Here is a 17,950-nt window from a genome sequence, read left to right on the forward strand (position 1 = left end):
CCTTTCCTTTCGTGCTTCGTGGGGAAAGGCCTTTGGCTAACTGGCTGTGATGTCTAAGCAGGACGAGTCCCAGATTTCTACCGAAGAAGTGGAAGATCATGGCCGGATTCCTGACCCTGATGACTTCATACCACCTGTGCCTCCCCCTTCTTACTTTGCCACATTTTACTCGTGTACGCCCCGGATGAGCCGCAGGTAGCGTTGCATCGCTTGCCCTCACAGTCAGACACTGAGCTGGGGTGGGTCTTCACATTCTGAGTGCTCACTTGTTTCTGAAATCTAAACAGATTGGTTCCCCCCCACCAAACACACACATCAGGGTTTCAGTTTGTTCTATTTCTTTCTCTCCTTGTCTCTCCACGTCTCTCTTTCTTGTCTGCTAAGCCAGAGGAATCCCCAGAGAAGTCAAATGCTGACCTAAAGATATTCCTTTTCAATCTCAATGAGCTTTTCCAGGGAAAGCAGATACCCCGGGAGATAAGGGCTGGCTGTAATTTGACATGATTGAGAGTTGCCGTTGCCCTGGAAACAGTCCCTGGTTAGGTCAAATGGATGTGTCATTCTAACACCAGCAATCATGAAATTCTTCCCAGCCGTTAAGAAATATTAATTATTCATTACAGCTCCCTGGTTTAGAAGAACTAGTCATCACATTGATTGCTCTTTTCAAATTCTTGCTCAACATGTGACTGTTTCTCAGATCTTAGGCCTTGCTCTTTGTAGAAGGAAAGGCCACACGTGTGTTTGTTAGGGACTCTAGAATTGAGTCTCTTTCAAGAATGACCTGACTGACTCATTTAACACACATAGGCTGTCTCCCAGGCTGCTTGCTCACTGCTGCTGGGTTACTAAAATTCAAAATGAAGTGGAAATACTTTCTCCCCTCCAATCCAGGGGCTCAGTGGAGCTTATTAAAATGAGTGTTAGGTGGATGTAATAGTTCTCTAAAGAGGGGTTTGGGGTGGGGCTGCCAGTCAGGATGGCTCCCTGGGAAAGTAACCTGAAGACCATGGACATTAAAAGATGAACATTCTCACAGTGAGCCCAAAGAAGGATACTCTTAGGAGAGGAACACAAAGGTGCAATACCTTTATACCTCTCATCATATAAAATAATATTTATTGAAATAGACTTCAGGAAACTATGTTAAAATGAACTCTAAGACATGTGCGTGGGGACAAGAGAGAAAAAATGGGAGAAAACAAAGGAAGGAGTGACATTGTCCAAAAAGGAATGTACTAACTGCTTGACTTACGAAACAGTAACCTCTCTGCATATCAACTTTATAATAATTTAATTTTTTGGTTGTTGTTGTTGGTTGTAGGGCTTGAACTCTGGGCCTGAGTGCTGTCCCGGAGCTCTTTAGCACTTTAGCTCTTTAGCTAGTGCTCTACCACTTGAACCACAGCACCACTTCTGGTTTTCTGGTGGTTAATTGGAGATGAGTCTCACAGGCTTTCCTACCTGTACTGGCTTTGAACTGCGACCCTCAGATCTCAGCCTCCTGAGTAGCTAGGATTACAGGTGTGAGCCACTATTATCTTTTAAAAAAGATAATAGGTTGGGGATTTAGCTCAGTAGAACAGTTGCCTGGCAAGTACAAGGTCCTGAATTCAGTCCTCAGTTCTACAAAATAAGAAAGAGAAAAGAAAGAAAGAAAGAAAGAAAGAAAGAAAGAAAGAAAGAAAGAAAGAAAGAAAGAAAGAAAGAAAGAAGGAAAGAAAGAAGGAAGGAAGAAAGGAAGGCAAAAAGACCAGAAAAAAAGATTAAAAGAAAAAAAAAACTCATGCCAAAAGATAACAAGCCTGTATCTAAATATCCTTCCCTCCCTATCATCTCTGATTCCATAGAAAGATTGGAGACTTTAGCTTTCTATTCTGAGGCCGTTTGTATTTTGGAATATCTATAGTATGTGTGGCATTATCAAACAAATTTGGTGGCAGGTTTGGGGTTGGGGGAAAACATTTTCTAATGTCCAACTGTGTGTGACCAAATGAGGCAAATCCCAGATATAGTTAATGTGCTTTGAGTTTGCAACGGAACCGCCTCCCTGCCCTGCCCTTCCCTCTCCACCTGCTGAGACAGAGGCAGATAGGATCAGGAAGGCAGAGTGGAGCATCATGTGAGGGACAGATGGCCCCAGGCAGGCTTTGGGACAGCTCTGCCCTGCATTGGTCAGGGAACAGTCTACTGGCATTTCAAACATTAGAGGCTAGGATGATTTCCTAGCCTGCTGGGAAATGAGCCAAGAATTACAGATGCTGAGGAGTTACAGCAACAAGATACATATTCTCTGTGTTCCCTGGTGCACATGTGCTAAAGCTGAAACACCATCTCCCTTGACTGTGGAGGGTACGTTGGAGGACATTCAAATGACTTTATTTCATGGCTGGAAAGAGAATTGCCCTCTTCATGAAGAATGCTGGCTCTCCAAGGTTGTGGGTGAGCACTGGGTGGAACTAAGAGGAGGCAGCAGACAGATTCAATTTCCTGCAGTGGCATAAATTAGGGAGAGTGACTCATGTGGATGCAGGATTCTGCTGTCCAGCCACGGGTTCTGTAGTCTCTGCCTCCTCCCCTGCTCCAGAAGGACATGGCCTGTCAACGTGGGGATTTCTACCCTTTGAGAACTGTCCCCCTGAGCCCTGAGATTGCCCCTCATGAAAACTGGGTGGTGAGAAAACCACCAATATCTTTGCCATGCAGAATGTTTCCAAGAAGGTGGGAAGAGAAAGCTGAAGCAGAATGCTCAAATTGTATATTAAATCACTCGTGGGCAAATACCGCTCTCCTGCAGTTCTACTAGGCTTAGAGTGCAGTCCATTTTTTTTTCCACTTTAAAGTGGCTGAATGTCTTCCTGTTTAGATTCATAGGCTGTTAATGATATTTTAAAAATTTGGTTGCATTTGCTGAATCAATCAACTTAATCGACCTGATTGTTCAGCCCTCCTTCGTAATTCTTTCTATGATAAAACAGGCAAGAACATGCCTGAATATTTTGTACGGGACTTTTCACGCTGTAGAAGTTGACTGTTTCCTGTAAGGCATTGCATGCTCTCAGAAGAGGTCTGTTTATTTAACTTCTATAAATACAACCACTTTGTGCTCCGGTAGCCTTTTGAGAAAGGCCTTCTCTAGTTACTGTCATAAATAGAAGTCTGATTGCAGTCAGGGCTTTTGTCCAAAGACGGGTTATCTTCTTTGTGAACTGATTTGTGAATATAGGAGGAGGAGTGCACCCCAACTCCAGGCATTCGCATAAATTGGCCCAAGCCAGAAATCAAAAAGGCAGCAATTCTGTCACTCCGGACCCAGTGATAAGGAGCGGCTGGCTGTCCAGTGGACAGCGGGAGGTCATTCTTTGGTCAAAGGCACATGAGTTGTAGCATTACCCTCAGATGAGTTTTCAAGGCCTATTTATAGCATCAAAGCAGAACACATTTTGCATTTCTGTTTGTGTTTCCTCTTCATCTTGAGGCTCATTAGTATGAACCATTGAAGGTTTGCTGGAATCTCTTCAAGGCTCCTTGGATTGATTTCTTACCATATCTGAGACTCCATTTCCTCCTGCAGCTGTGTTGTCATGTGGCCCCTGAGAGGATTATTATGAGATAAGCAACAAAAAATATTTTTAAGATCTTCAGGTGCCAGTGGCTCATGCCTATAATCCTGGCTACTCAGAAGGCTGAGATCAGAGGATCACAGTTCCAAGCCGGTCTGGGCAGGAAGTCTGTGAGACTCTTATCTTTACTAACTACCAGAAAGCCAGAAATAGAGCTCTGGCCTAAGTGGCCTCAGCACTGAGCACAAAAAGCTAACATAGCTGGGCGCCAGTGGCTTACACTTGTAATCCTAGCATCTAAGGAAGCTGAGATCTGAGGTTCACATTTGAAGCCAGCCTGGGCAGAGAAGTCCCTGTGAGACTCTTATCTCTGATTAACCACTCAAAAACCAGAAGTGGTATGGTGGCTCAAAGTAGTAGAGCTCTAGCTTTGAGCAAAAGAGCTTAGGGACAGCACCTAGGCCCTGAGTGCAAGCCCCACGACCAACCAAAGAAACAAAAAAAGATAGGGTGCAGGCCCTGAGTTCAAGCCTCATTATCAGCATACACACACACACACACACACACACACACACACACACACACACACACACGTATGTCTAGTCTATACATATAAATATATAGAGTCACATAGACATATGTATATATAAATGCATATATGCACACATGACTATACACACATAGACATGTACACACATGTATGAATATATGCCCATACATAACCATTCAAGTATATGCACATGTACATACCACATACACATATGCTACACAGGTGTATATATACATGTATGTACATACATGTATATGCACATGTGTGTGTGTATATATATATATATGTATATATATATAATAAGCTTGGACTATTAGTCCTTTCATGCTGCTATTGCAGAATACTTTACACCGAGCTGTTCATAAGGAATAGGTATTTAGTTCTTAGAGGTCTGGAGGCTGGGTCAGCTACGGGCTAGAGGCATTGCTAGGTTTGGTCTCTGGCTCCAAGATGACAAAGTGTTGTTCTCTGGTGAGGAGGCAAGGTGCATGCTCAGGAGGCAGAAGAGTGGAAGAGAAAGACCTGCTCCTACAGGCCTCCTGGGGGAGCACGGATGCATGTGTGAGGGCTCTGCCTGAGGCTCCTCCCCCCGCCCCCCTCCCGCTGTGGTGCACCTCTGCCTGAGGCTCCTCCCACCGTCCCCCCCCCTGCACCTCTGCCTGAGTTCCTAACACATGAATTTGGGGACACTGTCATACCATAGCAGCCGTGTGCTACTGGTTTTAGTTGTCCTTTTAAAGTATTCTTGGCCTATGTCATGCTCATGAAGAAACAATGACTTCTCAATTCTCTCAGGCAGGGGGTTCTAAAATCACTCCTTTAAAAAGCTGTTGTTCTTATTAAGTAGTTGTCTAAAGGGGTTACAGTTCCATAAGTCCGGTGGTGAATACAACCTTCTTGACGGTGCCCCCCTTCCCCTCTGCTTCCCCCTCCCATCCCTACCCACACGTTTAGCAGTCCATTTTTTTTTTTTTTACATAGTATGGATTAAATGTAATGACTGCATTTTCTCACCCTTCCCCCCTCCATTCCTGCGCCTCCTCTCTGCCCTGCTAAAGGACTAGGTGATCAAGTTTCCTGGAGTCCTTAGTTGCTTTAATTGGTGTTTGAAGTTGCAGCGTACAGTTCACACACAAGACCGACCCGGAAATGCCTTAGAAATGCTTTGCTTCCTCCAGATACCAGCCACCTTCATCTGCTTTCCATCCCTGTGGATTACTATTTGCTCTGTGTATGTGTGTGTTTGTGTGTGTGTGTGTGTGTGTGTGTGTGTGTGTGTGTGTGTGTGTGTGCATGTGTGTGCATGCACACACACACACATGCCAGTATGGGCCTTGAACTCAGGGCCTGGTGCTACCCTTTAGCCTTTTCATTTAAATCTGGTCTTCTACTACTTGAGCCACAGCTCCACTCCTGGCTTTTTTGATGGTTGATTGGAGATAAAGACTCTTCATGGTTTCAACTGCAATCCTCAGATTTCTACCTCCTGAGTAACTAGGATTATACGCACTGGCACCATGTTATTAGTATTAGCATTAGTATTTATGACAGCCAGGCACTGGTGGTTCACATATATAATCCTAGTTACCTGATAAGGTGGGGGCTGGAAGAATTTTAATTGGAGGTCAGGCAAAACATTCTCGAGACCCCATGGCAACCAATATCTAAGTGTGGTGGTACACACTTGTCACCCAGCTATATGGGAGGCTGTAGGCAGGAGGATCGTGGCTCCAAGCCCGCTTTGACAACAACAACAATAACAACAAAAACAATGAAAACAAAGACAAAACCCCAAAACAAACAAGCAGTTTTCAAGAACTATTTCAAAAGCTGAGTGTGGTAGCTTATCCCTGCCATCCCAGCTACAGTAGAAAGTATTAATAGAAAGATCAAGGTCTAGACCTGGGTAAAAAGGGAGACCCTATTTCAAAAATAACTAGAGTGACAAAGAGCTGGCCATGTGACTCAAGTGATCGAGCCCTGCTTAGCAAGGCTGAAGTCTTGGATTCAACCTAGTACCATTAGAGTGAAAACACATGAAAATGACGGCGTCACGTTTTATACATTGTCACTTGTGTAAGGAGCCATGTGGTTAGAGGGCAGCCTGGATTGGTCTCCCTCTCTTGAACTGTTGTGTGTGGGGCTGAGCGGTTTCCCTGGACTAGAGGCTAAGGTAGTATGTCCAGGGCAGCCTGAGGGCTCGTGTGCAGACCTGCTTCCTCATGCCAGCATGTTCTGTCTAGGATGGCGGGTCCCGACCTCATTCCGCTGCCGCACATCTATGGAGCTAGAAGCAAAGGTGTGGAAGTGTTCTGTCCTCTGGACCCCCCTCCTCCCTATGAAGCCGTGGTGAGCCAAATGGACCAGGAACAGGTATGTCGAAGCCTCCCCCTCTCCCCCTCTCCCTCTTCTTCTGTGTCTCCCTCCCTCTTTCCCTTCCTCTCTCTTTCCTCTCTCCCCTTCCCCCTCCCCCCCCACTCTCTCTGTGTCATGGGGCTTGAACTTAGGACCTGGCCACTGTCCCTGAGCTCTTTTGCTCCACTTCCAGTTTTCTGATGGTTCATCAGAGATAAGAGTCTCGTGGACTTTCCTGCCCGCGTGATCCTCAGCTCTCAGCCTCCTGAGTAGTTAGGATTATAGGTGTGTGACCGCCTGGCCTAAGGCTTCTCTTTTAATCCATTGACCACAGGCAGGAACTATGGTACATCTTGGAGACCAGCCAGGGAGGTTGTACCTCATACATCATTTCAAGCTCATGGGGGTCCCAAGAGCAGTTAAGTTGACCATCACAAGACAGCCTTCTTTTTCCCCACCCATCTCCTGTGATGCAGGGGTCTTCATTCCAGATTCCAGAAGGATCCGAGGCTGCTGTGAGTCCACTGGAACTAACGGACACACACACCACTCAAGGTAACCGACGTATTTCCACGGGCCAAAGCCATGACTTAATAGATTGAAACATGGTGGAATCAACGGCCCATCTGGTGTTCTGTTTGAAGTCAGATATTTTTGGAGCAAATCATTCAACTACATCCTTCTTACCAGATGCAAAAATATGACCAGCACTGAAAAGTGAGAGGTATTACCATATCAGTAACACGAAGTAGAATCTTCTGTGAATAACCAAGACTATTTTCAGGATCCTGTGAAATAAAGTCCAATTTGTCATTCCTGTGTTTTCCAATCTATAGTTTTTCTCTGTCTGATTAAAACAAACTGGGGTCCTTTGAAGAAGAGTTAGTTTTCATTTAATGAAGAGTGGTTTGCTGTGGGATCATGCTGTCATTTAGAACCTCTGGCTCCAGTCTTGCTGCCTGAATGTCCAGGGAATTCTGATTTTTCAGTGCTATAGCAAATACTAGAGTCGATTTACGTTTATCCTTGTAATTTAAGGATATCATTGTTACAGCTTTCTCTCTTTGGGGACATTTTAAGTGGCCCAAAGAATTGTGCACTAGGACAAAATTGCTAATGGTAATAAATAATGGATCAACTTTTAGCTATTTTAGATGGAGGTAATTTTTCAGCAGTCATTCCGAATGCGTTCTGTTCACCTTCCATCTTAAAAATATATTTTTTTTGCCTACCACTGAGCTATTCTTCCAGCCCCATTATATATCTTTAAGTAAAATTCAGAAGCTATATTGAATTATCCTCACTATGTTTGTAATTCTTCTGTTAACCGAGAGTTTTCTAAGCCACAATTCAAGCTCCCAAATGATGGATCTTTCTTTCTCTTTCATTCTCTTTCCTTCCTTCCTTCTCTTTCTTTCTTTCTTCTTTCTTTCTTTCTTTCTTTCTTTCTTTCTTTCTTTCTTTCTTTCTTTCTTTCTTTCTTCTTTCTTTCTTTCTTTCTTTCTTTCTTTCTTTCTTTCTTTCTTTCTTTCTTTCTTTCCTCCCTCCCTCCCTTCCTCCCTCCCTCCCTTCCTCCCTCCTTCCCTCCTCTCTCCCTCCCTCCCTCCCTCTCTCCCTCCCTCCTTCCATTCCTTCCTTCCTTCCTTTTCTCCCTTCTACCTTCCTTCCCTTCTACCTTCCTTCCTTCCCTTCTACCTTCCTTCCTTGTCCTTTTCTTTCATTTCTATTCTTTCTATTTTTTCTTTCCTTCCTTTTTTATGCCAGTCCTGGGGCTTGAACTTTGTTAGGGTCTGGGTCTTGTCCCTGAGCTTTTATGCTCAAGGCTAGTGTAGTACCACTGAGTCACAGTTCCAGTTCCAGCTCTTTTTGCTGGTTAATGGGAGATAAGAATCTCAAAGATTTTTCCAGCCCAGGCTGGCTTTGACCCATAATCCTCAGATCTCAGCCTCCTGAGTTGTTAGGATTACAGATGTGAGCCACGGGCATCTGTTGGGTTTTACTTTCTTGGACTGGGAAAATCTGGAAACCAATTTCCACATTCATTGAGACGTTCCATTTAGTGGCCTCTGGTTCATAATGGGACCAACTGGGAGTTTCCCAGCCTGGTTCTCTGCTCACAGAGCGCCTCCTTCACCTATGGAGTAGGTGGCTCCTTCCAAGAAAGAAAGACCCAGAAACCCTGAAATGCCTAGGATGGTTGGGAGAAGGTTCTAAGCACCTTCAGGAAAAACCTGATGTTCTGGCACAGCTGTTTTACTATGCCCTTGGGGCTGTTTGTTTGTTTGTTTGAGGAGACAAGGGGGGTAGTTTGAAGGTAGGCAGGTTTTCCCACAGTGCTGGGAAATAAAAACACTCGGGGCCAGCAGCCTAAGTAAATGCTATTAACTCCATTCTTTGTTCCCTGGCAGCTTTGCGTACACAGGTGTTTCCTGCCCAACATTTGGAAGGTTGCAGCTGGTTAAAAATAATAATAACTTATGTGTCTCCTGTTTAAAAAAAAATCAGGTGGGGCTGTTCCTCCCACAGCCGGTGAAGAAGGCACATCTGTATTGAATCCCCCCGCAAGCCTGGTGCATCCAGCCAGGAGCTGCCGAGCTTTCCCGCCCCTCAGGACAAGATCCAAGAGTGATCCTGTGCTCCACCACTGCGAGGAGAGAGGTGATGCCCTTCCCCAGCGCCCTGCAGAGCACTGGGTTTGTTTGTCGAATGGGAAAGCAGGTGGCTCTAGCTAGCCGAGGGCCCTATAAGATGAAGTGGTATTCCGAAAGAGGCTAAGAGATTAATTTTGGGGGGGGAATAAAAATTGACACGCACATTAGGAATACACAGCTGCCATTCCCTTTAAGACAGCAGAATTACTATTTTCCCCTGAGGTACTGGAGATTGACCAAGGGCCTTGTGCATGCTGAGCAGGTGCTATACCACTTGAGCCATGAGTCCAACCCTTTTTGTGTGTGTGTGTGTGTGTGTGTGTGTGTGTGTGTGTGTGTGTGCTGATACTGGGGCTCGAACTCAGGGCCTATACTCTGTCTTTTTAGCTTTTTTTTTGCTTAAAGTTGGTCCTGTATCACTTGAGCCATGGCTCTACTTCAGCTTTATGCTGATTAATTGGAGATAAGAGTCTCATATTCCTGCCAGGCTGGCTTTGAACCATGATCCTTAAATCTCAGCCTCCTGAGTAGCTAGGATTGCAGGTGTGAGCGACTAGCATCATGCTTTCATTGGTGATTTTTTTTTTTTAGATGGTCTTGCTGTATGCCTCGGACAGCTGGGCTGTGATCCTCCTCCTTGTGCTTTCTTGTGTAGCGAGGGATCACAAGCATGTGCCGTTGTGCCTAGAATTGTGCTTCCCACGTAGCTGGAATAATACGATGCTCCACCATGCTCAGTCATTAGATGAGATGATGTATCTTGAACTTTTATGCCGGCACTGGCCTTGGTCCATAAGCTCCCAATCTTTGCCTCCCAGGTAGCTAGGATTATAGGCTTGAGTTATTATGCCTGGCAGATGGTTTTTCTTCTTTTTACCTTATTGCCTTCAAAAGCATTGGGTTGCGTGCACATGATATAGTGTGTGAGATGCTGCAGGAAGGAAATTACATAGACCCTAGGTCTGAGTTCTGATGGCTTGTAGCCGGTGGGAAGAGGTAAAAGGGGTGTGTTTGTGATCCCTGGCTTTGCAACTTACTACTTATTACCATCCCTTTCACAATGTGTGAGTAGATGGAATTATTGAGAAATGGATCCGGTTTTAAGAAAATTGTGTAGAATGAAGCACACACATGCACCTTCACACACGCATATTCATGTGTGTGCACCCTCACACACACTCATACTAACACCAGGTAACACGGGCACACCCACAATCTCACATGCATGCAGCACCATGCTCAGATACACTAGTGCACACACACACTTGCACACACCCACTCACACAAACACACTCCCAACACGATGCTCATACACATGCACATACACACTTTCTCTCCTTCCCTCTTCATTTAATTTGGGTTTTGCCTGTACGTTAACAGTTTTTGAGTAAGTTGAGTCTTTTATTTGCCCCTCTGTGTATATGAGTACCTGAATATCTCCCAATATCTCTTCATTCTAGAATACTGTGAAAAATAAAGGAAGCAAAGGAATAAAGTTAAAAAGTTGCCTTAATGCCAGCAACAGGGGACTGAATCTAGCAGTTGTGGCTTCTGCTCTTCTGGGCTTGTGGGCATATTAAGCTTTGGGATATCCTGGCCTCTCTCAAGTCCTGTCTGAGCCCTTCCGCTCTGTTCTGTCCCTCCAACCATGTGTGGTGTCCGCCAGAATAACCACGTGGGAACCACAGAGCGCATTCCTCGGGTCTCTGCAGTGGCTTCTGAGCTCCGCACTGCTGCTTCTCTTCAGGCTGGGCACCGGGCCTCTGACTTGGGGTGCATCTCCATCTTGTGGGTCTCCCATTCCCACGGGCAAGCTGAGGACTTGAGGGCCCAACTGCCACCTCCCAGGAGAGCTTAGCTTTCTGCACACCCAAGGGAGATCTTTCTGGAAACCCTTTCCATTCTGCAGCCCCGCAGGGGCAAGAACAACACGCATTTACCCACTGACTGGCTTCACCGGTGGAAGGCACAGGTTGCCGGCAGTGAGTGCGTGTGACTGCCCCTCTCCCCGCCCATTCTGTCCTTACCCGGGGAGTGTTGTTTGGCACATGTTTCTGGAAGACTCTTGCTGACTGTCACATACACGTGGCAGCCTGGGACAATCTCTTAACTGTGGTTCAGAGTTCTTCATGCCTATCACTCACCACAGGAAAATGAGCCTCCCTTTCCTCTCCCCGCTCCCACCCTGCGCTTCCTGTCTTCGTAAATGTCCACTTATCAGACCTCACAGGCCTAACTCCCTAGTGTCCGTACATGGAAGTGTGCTGGTAAGAATGGACACACAGAAGCCAGACTGCTTCACGGTGCAATGGCGGCAGCCAGCTGGGCTTTGCTGCTGGAGGTCACCGTGGAAATCAGAGCCTGCCATGGATTTCCCAGGCTCGCTCTCTCTTGCCTTCTGGAATGATGTGATTTTTGTTCCGCACCTGTTTTCTGTAATAGTCAGCCATAGACCTACCTCATGGCCACGATATGAGCATCGTTCATAGAAGTCAGTACAATGTCCTTGAGGATTTAAGGACAAAGGTACAGCATTATATTCATCCCCAAATCACGTGTCTCTATAGTCCTTCCTCTCCTCCTCCATTGACACAATCTTCCACTGGTCGGCCATGTTTTCTTTTTCTTGTTTGGTCCATCCATTCTCATTGATCTGCCATACACCACAAAATATATTCCACCAGGGTTTGCCTTCTGAGTTCTGTACTTGGCCATCTGTCTGCACCTTGGGGGCTGTGCTTTATGCGATGTAGATTAATGTCTTGGGACTTAATCTGTTGGCAATGTACTGCAGGAAGTAGGCTTGTGCTATCATTTGTTTATTTTTTCCCCCTTTTCATTCTGTAAGATGGAAAGCATGTGTGGTCATGGTCATCTTTCACTGAGTTTGTGCCTTCTGTCCAGAGGGCCTCAGCCAATGGGTTCTATGCTTTGTCTCTGTCCACAGCCACTCCAGTGCTCAGCTGCGAAGCGGCCACTCAGACTGAAAGGAGACTGGATCTGGCCCTGGTGACGCTAAGGAGAAGCAGCAGACCAAGAGCGCTGAGATGCAGGCCCCGCTCTCTCATCGATTATAGGTCTTACATAGACACCAAGCTCCTGGTGGCAAGGTTCTTGGAGCAGTCTTCTTGCAGCATGACCCCAGACATCCATGAACTTGTAGAAAACATTAAATCTGTGTTGAAATCCGATGAGGAGCACATGGAGGAAGCCATCACAAGTGCCAGTTTTCTAGAACAGGTAATCGTGTTATTGCTATCTGGCCTGACTCTCACATCTGTTTCCCCTGTAGCCTCAGTCGGCTTCTCCCATTTCCTGTCCCCAGTTTATGGTTATAGGGTTACGTCAAATGAGGGAGGGAAGAAGAAGCTCTAGAGCTTGCCTCCTAGGTATGCTCTAGTATTTTCTACAGTGCTCTCAGCCCAAGGGGGATGACCAAGGAGGATGATGGGGGGGGGTGGGGAGGGAGGGGAAACCTTAGTTTTCTGGAACACTGAAGCATGCCTAGAGAAAAGCAGAGGATATGGGTAGTGTGAGGAACTCATCCAAGATTTGATTTCCTGAATTGAAGATGCCCCTTGATGATCCTGTTTGCTTTCTCTGCCCTTTGAAAAAATGATATTGGCAAGACTCTGGGAGCTGTTCACATTTCCATGAATTGCCTAGTAAGAGAGATAAGCCAGTAAGACTTAGCAGAATAAGCACCGATTCTTCCCCATAGATAGAAAAGTCAAAGGCAGGACTCCTGGATTGAAGCCATCCAGATAGAAAATGAAATTGGGCCCACACAGCATCTGCTTGGGTCTCGGGATTCTCTTCTTTAAAGTGAAGGGTCAGTCTAGCCCTGTGTCTCTGAATGAGTGAGTTTCCTTCTGCTAAGAACCTTCTCTGCACCCCTTTAAGATGGTTACCTGCTGGGTGCTGGTGGCTCACGCCTGTAATCCTTCCTGCTCAGGAGGTTGAGATCTGAGGATCAAGGTTCAAAGCCAGCCCGGGTAGACAAATCCATGGGACTCCTATAGACAGTTAACCAGCAAAAAGCTGGAAGTGAACCCATAGCTCAAGTGAGGGAGTGCCAGCAGCCTTGGGGGAAATAAAAGCCAAGTGAGAGTTCAAGGCCCCGAGTTCAAGCCCCAGTACTGTCGGTTAGTGGGCTGGCCATGGTAGAGAGCCTGGTGGTGTGGCAGAGGGTGTTACCTGGCTGCCTGCCTGTATTATGCTAGGTGCCTAGTAAATACTTCTTGAGTTGCATCAGGCTGATTCTCAGATTTGTGCTCCAGGATCCTAGGTAACTGTAAAGGTATCTCAATTAAACCGTCTCTTCACGTTTCCTTTCTGGTCCTACTTTCTACCTGCTGGCCTCTTACTGAAGCCAGAAGCCAACCCTTCTCCCACTTCTTCAGGGGTTCCAGGGGAGAAGAGAGATCTGACTCCTTGTGGAAAGAGGCACTTGAACAACAGACCTATCTCTGATTGGCTCTCTAGAAGAATGATCAGTCAGTGGTCCTGGACAGATTCCAGGAAGTAGCCTGTGTAGGGGAGACATTTATTTCCTGGTGTCTCTGACCTCCTTCAGTTGCTATTTCCCTGTTCCCTTCCTGCGCTATAGCTCCAATAGCCGAGCAAACAAGGAACAAGCATTTGGAGTCATTTCTCAAGGTCCTGCAAACTCTGGCAAGGAAAGAAACAGTCCATAACTTCTCAGGGTCTTTGGAAATGACCCGACCCTTACAGCCCAACAGCCCAATAGATGTTAACATCATCAGTGCTTGCTAGCTCTTCAATCAGTGTTTGCTAGACACACACACACACACACACACACACACACACACACACACACACACACACACACACACACACACACACACACACACACACACACGCCCCCCCCCCCCCCCCCAGGTTAACGGTTAATTGCTGAGATGCTTGGGACTGGCTATGCTGTGCTGGGCCTTCTAGTACTAAGTCACACATGAGTTGTCACAATGCCACACCCCTGCCCCAGACACAAGGAAGCAAGGATTATGGCAAGGGACCTTTTGTTCCTGACTCCACCACCTTTCGCAGCAAACCAGAATGAGGTTTTAGAGCCACTTCAATTTTCCCCAACAGCAAACCAAAACAAAAACCCACGTGTGCCAACTTACCTTGCAACTCAGTGAGCATTGAAAAATTTCTTCTTCATCAGGAGACAAGGCCACATCCTAAAGACAAATAGAAGGAAGGGAATGTTAGCAAAATTTGATATCCCATCTTTTGGGGAGATTCAACTCTTCATGACCTTACAAGCGCAGAAGGTACAAATGCAACATGTTGAGAGTCATCAGAATGCTATTCTGTGATGCTTGGTGGCAATAAAACTCCAATACTAGGTAGCTGTGCAATTGTCTAACCTTGCATTGATTGGACAGGTCTCCCATCAATCCCCGTGGAGAAGGAATTTCTCAACCTTTCCCCAATCTTACAGAATAAGTAGTGATATTATCTACTTCCTTTTCTAATTTATGACATATTTCAAAACAGATTCATCAGCAGAAGTATTTTATTTATCTGTTTATTTTATTTTATTTTGTCGGTTGTGAGGCTTGAATTCAGGGCCTGGGCATTGTCCCTGAGCCTCTCTTGCTCAAGGCTAGCATTCTACCACTTGAGCCACAAAGCCACTTCTGGCTTTTGAGTGGTTAATTGGAGATAAGAGTCTCGTGGGGACTTCTCTGGCTGGGCTGGCTTTGAACTGTGGTTCTCAGATCTCAGCCTCCTGAGTAGCTAGGATTATAGGCGTGAGCCACTGGCTCTCTGCTGTTTATTTATTTATTTTTGTGGTAGTGGTACTGGAGTTTGAATTCAGGCTCCATGCCTGCTAGGCAGTCACTTGATTCATGCTCCCAGCCTTTTGCTATTGTTGATTTTCAAATAGGGTCTCACTTGATTGTTTTTTTGCCTGGAATGGCCTGGTCCATGATTCTCGTATTTATGCTGCTGGCAAAGCTGGCGTGGCAAGTCTGTACCACCTTGTCTGGCTTTTTTTTATTGGATAAAATGAGATCTTGTGAACTTTTTTGCCTAGGCTGTCCTTGGCTTGTGATGGTGTTGATCTCAACCTCCTAAATAACTGTAACTATAGGCATAAGTCACCAGGCCCAGCCAAAGCAGTAGAACCATTCTAAAAAGTTTTTACAAATGGGGCTTGGAGGCATAGATCAGTTGGTAGAGCACCAGCCAATGAGGGAAAGCTTCAGGTACAGAGTTTGAGTCCTGGTCTTGCACACACAAAAAAGTTTTCACAAACAGATTATCCTACTTTATATGTTGTTTATCGAAGTTTTATTCAATCCATTGGAAGCACCAATGATCTTTGTTGACATTTTTATAAAATCACTACCTGGCCAGACCAATGGTTCTCAAATTTTCAAGAGCATAAATACCACCTGGATATTCTCTCTCTCTCTCTCTCTCTCTCTCTCTCTCTCTCTCTCTCTCTCTCTCTCTCTCTCTCTCTCTCTCCTAATAAGCTGGGTGCTGGTGGCTCATGCATGTAATCCTAGCTACTCAGGAGGCTGAGATCTGAAGATAGCTGTTCAAACCCAGCCTGGGCAGGAAAATCCATGAGACTCTTATCTCCAGTTCACCCCAAAAGGTGAGGTGGAGCTGTGGCTTAAGTGGTAGAGTGCTAGCCTTGAGCAAAAGAAGCTCAGGAACAATGCCCAGGCCCTGAGTTCAAACCCCAGAATCCCCCTCCCCCCCACAAATGCTGTTGATGTTCAAGCTCCCTTCCAGACTGTCAAAATTGGTAGTAGATATGAATTCTTTTTTCTAACAAGTTCTGTCCCCATCTTGTCCAGTAATGGGAACCCCTGGCTTAATTAGAAGACAGAGACATGGGAGGGAAACCATTAAGAACAATGTTAAATATAAACAAGAAATGACAAGTCACCAATTAGGTATGGCAGGTCTACATAGAAAATTTGCAGAATTTCACCGGGACTTTGAGAACAGGCAGTATGCTTAAAAAAAAAAAAATACAATCTTCACAATCCAAATAAGTTTTCCTTTGGGCGAACATCCTTTAAACACATGGACAGATACAGGAAACAGGTCCTAAAGGCCACATCTGGAAAAGCTTCACCTCTTCCCTCCTTATTCTCTCGTAGATAATGGCGCCTTCGCGGCCCGGCGCTGCCTGGGCCTATGCGCTGCCTTGGCAGAGATGGCCCGGCCTGCTGCACCTGCAGAGCTGTGGGGACCTGAGCACCTTCGCCCCACCCGGGAGGCTGAGAGCTGAGAGGAGGCCCCGGCGGGTGGAGGCTGAGCGGCCGCACAGCCTCATCGGCGTCATCAGAGAGACCGTGCTGTGACCCGAGGAAGGGAGGGAAGGGTTGAAGGGTCCCCCTCTTTCTGCTGTGGAGTTGGGGGGTCCCCTGTGGGGATGCCTCCAAAAAGGGGACATGGCAGGAAAGCAGCCAATTCCTACTCTTGGACTCTTTCCCTGAAGGGTGGTTCTTCCAACCCCTTTGGGCTTGGGGTGCACCGATTGGGGGGGAGGTTAGAGGCAGGAGCTCCTCTTGCTTTGCTGGGTCTCTGGAACCTTCCTGAGGCCCACCTGCTCTGGGATATGCAGAAACTGCATTGAGGAGACACTGCCTGACCCCTTGTGGATCTCCACGCCTGGCCCTCACTGGAAGGAGGTTGTTATTCCTAGCCTCCGGCCGCCTTTGCTCAGAGAGGGACTGGCAGGAGGCAGAGGCCGATTAGCTGTCACTGGCTACACAATCCCCAAGCTTTCTCTCCGGTTCCCCTCCGATCCACTCTCTTTAGGAACAAAGACAGGCGGCAACTTGAAACGAAAGGTATTTATGGAGAGGACTCTTGTCGATTGCATTTATGTGTGCTTGCAAACTAGAACACCTAAGGCAGGAGGGGGGAGAAGGGGGGAATAAAATGTTTATTTTGGCAGTATTTGTGTGCAGGCAGTATTTGTGTGTGGGCTCCATGGCCAGAATGGACCTTTCGGGGAGAGTTTGGAGTCTGCATAAAGGCTGTGGTCTGGTTTTCCGGGCAGGTGGCTGAACCAGTTCATCACCAAAGCCGCTGAACCCCAAGAATAGCAATGTGTCTTCACGCATGCAGCCAGCTCTGGGCTGAGAGGCTCCATGGAGCTGGCTTCTAATAGGGCCACGCCCCATGAATGGATCAATTAAGCCATTACAGTCTCTTGGGCTTAGTGCCAAGAAGGAAGGGGGTGGTTAGGGCAGGGCTTCTTTGAAGAAATGACATTTGAGCTAGGGGCTGGACTTGGAGGCTTGGGAAAGAGCATCCCAGGTAGAGGAAGAGCCAAGACTTACAAGAGGTAGCCACAGATCTGAGTCAGGGGAGAGGAGTGGGTGGGAGCCGCGTGAGTGAGCTGCGTTGTGAGCTCATGGGGGAGATACAGAAGTTTCCGACGGATGGATGCCAGGTTCCATTGTATTTTCGAGAAGACCTCCCCTGGTGTGTAGAACCTGGTTGGGTTCAGGCCGTGAGGCAGGTCAGCGACAGGAAAAGAATGGTGAAACCAAGCCCTTCTCCTACCTGGCACATCCACATCTGCTCATGGGTCATTAGTGGTCAGTTTGCGGTTTCCAACTTCTTCCAAGGTCTGTGGCTGCCTGAAGGGGGCGCTGCTACCATTGCGGCTTCTGTTCCCATGAGGAAAAGCTGGATCCTCACTTCACCTGGTCTCAGACTGGCCAGCACAGGGGCTGCTGCTGGAGACTGTGGTCACCTCTGCCTCATGCCGTCCGTCCAGGCAGCTGCGTGTCCCAAGTTCTCCAAAACCAGACAGCAGAACGTTC

General features: G+C 46.7%; 1 protein-coding gene and 1 long non-coding RNA gene across 2 annotated transcripts in view; one reads left to right on the forward strand and one right to left on the reverse strand.

Annotated features, from left to right (window-relative positions):
* Entrep1 (endosomal transmembrane epsin interactor 1) overlaps positions 1 to 17,072 on the forward strand; it is a 58,976-nt gene extending 41,904 nt beyond the window's left edge. Inside the window, exons 6-11 of the mRNA XM_070035704.1 lie at positions 62 to 195; positions 6,357 to 6,486; positions 6,945 to 7,023; positions 8,974 to 9,126; positions 12,067 to 12,359; positions 16,271 to 17,072. Of these exons, the coding sequence (XP_069891805.1) occupies positions 62 to 195; positions 6,357 to 6,486; positions 6,945 to 7,023; positions 8,974 to 9,126; positions 12,067 to 12,359; positions 16,271 to 16,474 (993 nt within the window). The 3' untranslated portion in view covers positions 16,475 to 17,072. The remainder of the gene's footprint in view (positions 1 to 61; positions 196 to 6,356; positions 6,487 to 6,944; positions 7,024 to 8,973; positions 9,127 to 12,066; positions 12,360 to 16,270) is intronic.
* On the reverse strand, positions 2,853 to 17,950 carry LOC138836983 (uncharacterized). Its single transcript, XR_011375136.1, has 3 exons — positions 17,688 to 17,950; positions 14,267 to 14,323; positions 2,853 to 3,593 (listed from the first exon to the last, which is right to left on the reverse strand). It is a non-coding gene; the product is annotated as an uncharacterized lncRNA (long non-coding RNA).

Source organism: Dipodomys merriami, unplaced genomic scaffold (genome assembly GCF_024711535.1).
Source record: "Dipodomys merriami isolate MVZ:Mamm:240054 unplaced genomic scaffold, mDipMer1.0.p SCAF_26, whole genome shotgun sequence".
In the NCBI taxonomy this organism is placed as follows: domain Eukaryota; kingdom Metazoa; phylum Chordata; class Mammalia; order Rodentia; family Heteromyidae; genus Dipodomys; species Dipodomys merriami.